This window comes from Nilaparvata lugens, chromosome 2 (genome assembly GCF_014356525.2).
Source record: "Nilaparvata lugens isolate BPH chromosome 2, ASM1435652v1, whole genome shotgun sequence".
Classification (NCBI taxonomy): domain Eukaryota; kingdom Metazoa; phylum Arthropoda; class Insecta; order Hemiptera; family Delphacidae; genus Nilaparvata; species Nilaparvata lugens.
The window spans coordinates 65,114,946-65,122,236 of NC_052505.1; the positions used below are offsets into that span (position 1 = coordinate 65,114,946).

At 34.6% G+C, this 7,291-nt stretch overlaps 1 protein-coding gene across 1 annotated transcript; it reads right to left on the reverse strand.

The window, feature by feature from the left end:
• Positions 1-310: 310 nt before the first annotated feature.
• LOC120350112 lies at positions 311-5,334 on the reverse strand. Its single transcript, XM_039422475.1, has 2 exons — positions 4,984-5,334; positions 311-1,715 (listed from the first exon to the last, which is right to left on the reverse strand). Exons 1-2 carry the CDS (start codon positions 5,004-5,006, stop codon positions 1,385-1,387), a joined length of 354 nt encoding a protein of 117 aa, XP_039278409.1. The 5' UTR covers positions 5,007-5,334; the 3' UTR covers positions 311-1,384.
• Between the last annotated feature and the right edge of the window lie 1,957 nt (positions 5,335-7,291).

The window sequence follows — 7,291 nt, forward strand, 5'->3', positions numbered from 1 at the left end:
TACGAGACCTTTTCATTATCTATTGTTCTCATATCATGTATGCATAATATAAAATAGTCTTGTACATCTCATTAAAAGGTCTCATATTGAGAGGGTTTGCATCGTATCAAGTCATATTTTATCTTCATGAATTACGGAAAAATATCGAATCTTTTCCAAATAAGGAAGAGTGAATTTCATGACATCTTTATCGAGAATTTTTACGCTTAAGGACCATAGAATACTTTTGTCAACAATAAATTATTCCATAATATTATTATTTTGTGTCATGAAGTGGGTGTGGTGAAGTGCAATGAAACACAAATTTCAGAGAAACACCTTACATTCTACACCCTTCCTGGGGCACGATAATAATAATTGTACTATCTACTATCTATACTTATAAACATAGTCCACCTATTGTTTATCGATCTTCTGTGTCCTTGTAGAATCCTTCTGAAATGTTAAGCCACCATTCCTCACTGAAAGCCGGCATGTAAGTTTGAAGTAGGCATTTCCATGAAGCCTAATAAGGGAACCTTATTCAATGAAAATCCCCGAAATCTTCTAAATTTAAAAACGAACAGCTTGGTTCTACAATATGTTGATTCAAACTGATAAACTATTTCAAGTAAATTAAAGATAACAAGTAAATTATTGAGGTAAAATAAATAATCCTATGAAATATAATTAGAATTAACATAATAAGTAATTATTTGTAATAGACCTCAATAATTAAAAACTTGAATGCTCTAACAACCTACTCACGTACTAGCCTTACAATTAACACTCCAGCAATTCAAAAAATAAAAACACTAAAACAATTGTCAAATCCAATTAATTCAAATTTCATTGTATTGCCATGGAACACAGCCTTGTGGTGAGGTAAAATAACTAGCGAAGTCATCTCTGATATTAACCCCTTCCCTGCTCCCTCTTGTTCCCACATTCTCAACATTACCGAATGGACTTTCATATTCGTACCAAGTATCCTCGGAATTATTATCGCATCCTTCCCGTTTCCGCACAAAATTGTGGAGGATACATGCAGCCTTAATTAGACTGTCAGTCAATTCGATGCTACTGTTGAATGCTCTGTGGAAGATTCACCACTTGTTGGCCAGAATTCCAAACGAGCACTTAACCACTCTTCGCGCTCGTGTCTATCTATAATTATTGAAAACTCTTTGTTTTGTAGAGAGCTTACGATTTTGGTAAGGCCTTAGTACATGATCGGAGAGAGCAAAGGCTTCATCTCCAACTAGGATATATGGCATTTCTTGTCCATCATTTAGAGGAAGCTTTGTTGGGCCAGGAACATGAAGCTCTTTTTTCCAATAGCTTTGAAAAAGCCGATTTTTTGAAGATTAGAGTCACTTGAAGAACCAAAAGCCCCGACATCTATTTAGATGAAATTGCATTTCGAATCAGCTATAGCTAACAGTACAACAGAAAAGAATGTTTTGTAGTTGAAAAATTCGGACCCGCTTGCATTCGGCTGTTGAATTAATATGTGCTTGCCGTCGACGGCGCCAATACAATTCGGAAAATCTATGTCTATGTAGAATCCTTCTGAAATGTTGAGCCACCATTCCTCACTGAAAGCCGGCATGTAAGTTTGAAGTAGGCATTTCCATGAAGCCTCACGGGTCTCCTTGATTATCCCTCTAATTGTTGAAACTCCCAACAAATATTCGAAATGTAGGATTGAGATACTGTTACCAGTAGCTAGATATCTGAAACAATAGAAATTTACATTCTTATCATATTTGGACTAATAATAAAAATAAATTGAAATAAAATTAAAATACACACCATACAGGGAACGATATAGATATTTGGTTGATTTTTGTGTGCTTCTAAGCATACTACCAATGCAAAAATCAAATCGGTTTGGGCATTTGAGATAGTTATCAAATTATTAGATTTATGAACTGGGTTTATTTATTTTCAGGACTAGAATTACAGAAAAAGTGGAAGAATGTGAGGACGTGCTCCAAGAGAGAATACCAATTTCAAAAAAATATTCCGTCGGGATCTGAGGCAGTAAAAAAACGTAAATACATCTACTTCGATCAGCTCCTATTTCTGCGAGATTGCATCGAATGTAGGAGCACATCCAACTACTTGGAGCTGTAACAGTGTGGAGAGTGACAGCGAGTTTGATGAAGATTCCAGTGCAGTTTTCGAGAGTCGGGATTCTACAAATTCTCCGATTTCACAGAAACGAAAGAAACTATCTCCATCCAATAATTATGAGGGGGCGTTATTGAACATCCTTCGTGAAAAAAGAAGAGCGAAAAAGAGGTGGATGAAGACAAGTATTTTTTACTCTCACTGCTTCCTCAATTGAAGAGGTTTAATGACGTACAGAAATTCGAAGCCAGAACACAGATTACTAACATAATGAAACAAATATGGCTTTCAGGGAGCATTTTGGGAGCACAATCCACACACTATCCACATTCATACTTTTCACACTCTCAGTATCCACGTCCACAATCGATACAAAATGCACAACAACTTTCACAATACACCACACCATCATCCACAAGTGTACCACAACACAATTCATTCGGTGTTGCTTCTCTTCTGAACATTGATTAAATAAATAAATAAATAACCCTTTATTGCTTCTAAAACTTATATACATAATATAATTGCAATTACAATAAAAATTATATTCTTCGCAATTCAGCATCTGCTGGGGTATCCTATTTAGGATAAAATGAGTATCTTATCATATTAGTAGAGTTCATATAAAATTAATTTCAACTTAAACATTTCAATCCCTGTAGAGCCAGACCTGTTTGTACACGTTTTTCATCCTCTCCCATTCCTTTCTTTCCCGTGCGACTCTCTGCCAAGTTACTCCTCCACAAACTCGCCGGAATTCTTCATCCCATCTGTAGCTAGGTCTTCCTCTGCTTCTTTTCCTATTCCGTGGATGCCAGTCCAATATTCTTCTCGTCCATCTGTCGTCCTTTGTTCGCACCACATGGCCAGCCCAATTCCATTTCCTTTCTACTATTATCTTGCCAATGTCTTCGATTTTTGTTTCATTCCTAACCCAAGTATTTATTTTCCTATCTCTTCTTGTCACTCCGATCATTATTCTTTCCATCGATCTTATACTAGTTCTTAGCTTTTTTATTAATTTTTCATTCAATGTCCAAGTTTCACAGCCGTATAAAATATCACTGGCAGAACGCTCATTTGAAATAATTTTCTTTTGCCACTCATGTCGATTTTAGATCGGAATAGGTAATTGAAACGTCTAAACATCGACCAGCCCAACGCAATCCTCCTGGTAATCTCTCCCCTTTGACCGTCCTTTCCAATCTTTTGTCCCAAATAAATGAAGTTTTCCACTCTCTCTATTTTCCCTTCCTCCATTAATATTTCCTCTTCTTGGCAGTTGAATGACATGACTTTGGATTTATCATAGTTCACCTTTAATCCAATCCTCCTTGTTCCGCTATTTAGTTCCTCTAGCATACAACGAACTTCTTCTGCGCTGCTCCCTATTAGAACTACGTCATCAGCAAATTTCAAGGTATTTAATTTTTGGCCATTAATGTCTATTCCATATCCTTCCCAATTGAGATTTCTGAAGCATGTTTCCAAGACAGCATTGAATATTTTTGCCGAAGGAATGTCGCCTTGTCTTAATCCTCTTCTTACTTCCACGACTTTCTCTTTTCCTCTCAATTTAACCTCAATTTTCATTCTCTCGTAAATGAACTTGAATATTTCTAAGTATTTTCCTCTAATACAAAGTCCATAGAGCGTATCTAGTACAGATTTAGTTGTAACGCTATCGAACGCTTTCTCATAATCTATAAATAATAGAACCATTGGGAATTTGTAGTCTTTCGAATTTCTTATCAATTCCAATAATACAAGCATGCTGTCAAGAGTTGAGAAATTTTTCTTGAAACCAGTCTGATTCACAGAAGTTGATCCAGTCAAATAGTTGTCTATCCTATACGTTATAACCGCAATAAACACTATATATATATTGGATAGAAGACTTATCGGCCGATAGTTCTTTATCTCTTTCCTATCACCTTTCTTGAAAAGGAGTATCAGGCTGGCTTTCAACCATATTTCTGGAATTCTTCCGAATCTAAGGCATATATTGAATAGCTTTGTTATTAGATCTATTACCGTATTTCCGCCTGCTTTCAATTCTTCATTCGATATTCGATCCGGGCCGCCTGCTTTTCCCTCCTTCAGGTGATCAATCGCTCGCTTCACCTCACTTTTAAGAATCGCCGGACACTCCTCATCCTCACCCTCTCTCACCTGCTGAACCTCGCCTCCCAAGTCGCCAATGTCGTCATTATAGAGCTTCTGATAGTAATTACAAATTATTTCCAGCATTCCATCTATTTCCCTCACCTCGACTCCATCCTCATTTCTCATACAAATCATAGTATTTTTGCCAAGTTGCTGTAGCCTATTACATTGTTTGATGCTTTTCCCAAATTTGATAGTTTCTTCTAGATCCGATGTTTTCCTATTGCTTGTCCATTCGTTCCATTTTCTTCTTATAAGCTTTGAGGTTTCGCTAAATTCAATCTTGTCTCTCCCAAATCGTTTTAATTTTCTTCTTTTCTCTAGTAATTTACTTATTTCTCTTGGTATTTTCCGTTTCTTGTTCTCCTGTTCATTGCCTAGCATTTGTCTCGTTCTTTTTAGAGCGTTTGTCAATTTGCATGTTAAAGCCTCCATATCCTCACATATATGAATAGTTTCTTCATTGAATTTCATTTCTAGTTTCTCCTCAAAAGCTAAAAGTTTCAAAACATCAGTACTCAGTCTTGTGATTTTTTTCTCATGGTACCTTCTCCGATTTTCTTTTACTCTTATTTCAATTCTAACAGGTCGGTGATCACTTCCGGTATTTATTTCGTCTTCTATATCTACATCCTGAACAATACATTTTTTATCTATGATGAAAAAATCTATTTCATTTTTAGTCTCACCGTCGGGACTTACCCACGTCCATTTTCTTTCTTCATCTTTCTGGTAAAACGAGTTCATAATAAACATGTTCTTCCCTTCGACGTATTCGACTAGTCGCTCTCCTCGTTCGTTTCTTTCGCCGTATCCATATCTTCCAATCTCTCAACATCGTTCTTTCCTATTTTTAAAAAATAGGAAAATAGGAACATTGATTAATAAGATTTAATGATGTGGATTTCAGCCTAATGTTTATGTTATTTCATCATCGTCTTATAATTTTGTTTTATATAATTCCATGTTCTATAATTTTTGAGAAATAGTAAAAGCTCTTAAATCTCAAATTGAGTGAATTATTACAATTTTGCCAATTTCTTTGTTTTTTTTATATATTTTGCACTCCAATTGAGTGAAATTATTACGAGTTTGCCACTCCATTGTTGTATTATGCTATTCTATTTGACTTGCAACAACAATCAACTGAATTCCAGAATTTTTCTACCAATATTGGTATAAGAGAACAAGTAGAAGAGAACAAATAAATAATTTGTTTATATACGGTAATGGAGAATCAAGAAAATTCTATTTGAATTCTCACGCTGTGATTATAGGCCTGTATTATCAATTGCAGTTCAACTATAAATTTGGTTTAAACCACCAACTTACTCAAATGCTATCATAGACTGATTCAACCATGGATTAATTTATTTGAGGCTTGAACTGGTACTGATAAAATAGGCCAGGATGGCAAGTTTCTAGATCAGATAACGTGCTATTTGGGGCTCATTGATTATTCTACAAGAATAATATCATTAGAAACTCAACAGATTTCCTATTATTCTAATAGGGGTATTCACAATGTTGTGTTATCGAGTTAAAATGGCATGTGTTAAGTCAGTTGCCATAGTAGTACATTGCATAGAATTCTGCTCAATTGCAACTGACTTAACACACACAAAAAATTGATAGCACAAATATCGTGAATACCCCTATTATAGAGGGTTCACTGCGTTACTTACAACCACAAGTAATTAATATGAGTCTCTATTATGAGCTCATAATGTGCATACAAACATTAATGTTGACTATATACAGCATTAAATTACATTGAGTTAAATACAAAGTATCACTGATTAATAAAAACAATTATTCCAATCTTGAAGTACCCTTTATTTTTTAAAAACTTTAAAATAGGGTCGTAACTAGTTCTTGAACTATTGTTTTTATTAATTTGTTAAAAAGTGGCCCATGTGAGTGAAGTGTTTTTATAAAGTATTACTGTTATACAAAGTTGTGAATAATGTTTATTCCAATGCCCTTTACCCATATTGTAAAGGTTTCACAGAATCAAGTGGTGAGTTCTACCTTCCACCCAGCTCACAGCTGTGGAAACTTGTGAACCAATAGGCAGAAAAATATTAGAAGAATCCATTCTCGGAATTGTATAGTATCGAAAAGTTGTGGCTCCAAGAATCGACAATGTGAAGACCCAAAGCGATTTCTCCTATTTCACAGTTATTTGCAAATCATTCCGGTTCGTTGCGGACGACTATTTTTCAACCAATCTGTCTGCAGCCTAAGAATACTAGGAAATCTGTTTTAGAATATGAAAGGATGGTGGTTTTCCAAAATTGTTCAATATTGGTTTTCTCAATCAATAAAGAAGAGTACCTACATTTCTCAATAGTATAAAAAGTTTGGCCTTTGAATTGATCAGAGAATGCGATACCTGATTAACGACAGATCCTTTAAAATTAAGTAGAGTCAGATTTGTAGAATTTTTATTTCCATTGAAGCTGTAATATTTCAAGGAAGGTTATTTGTGTTTTTTAACTCACTATCATTCCAAATCTGTCTTTCTGTTTATGATTCAATATAGTATTGAATCTAGAATTTAAAATGATTAAATAAATAAATATAAATTATTCCAACGAGTGATACAGTATTATATTTTAGATATTTTCTACTGAAATTGTATTACTATTCTACAATTAATTGGCTTTACTGCTAGGTAATGAACTCGATTTTCATATTTTTGAATTAGATATATGTGATTAATGTTTTTAGAGCAGCGGTAATATATTTATTATGTATATCATGTTCACACTACATAAGTACTTGTTTATGCTGTTATTGAATGATAAGAAAAAACAATTTCATTGTAGCTGGAGAATCTTCCACGTTTCTAATAATAATTTACTGTCTCATCCTAATTTTGCTCTTATCTTGTCATTAAATGCATGCCATGCTTCTGTTTCCTACCCACCATTGAAAGTCTTCTTTCGACCTCCGCACCAACATATGCCTCTCAGTGGACACACACACAAACACACTTGTACCGCAA

What these genes read in the sequence shown, in the direction of transcription:
- LOC120350112 (XM_039422475.1), bottom strand. Translation starts at nt 5,006, where the DNA reads ATGAAGAAAGAAAATGGACGTGG. An exon ending in AAGAAAGAAAATGGACGTGG is followed by an intron (nt 1,716 to 4,983) that starts GTAAGTCCCGAC and finishes CTATTGTTTCAG; the next exon opens with ATATCTAGCTACTGGTAACA.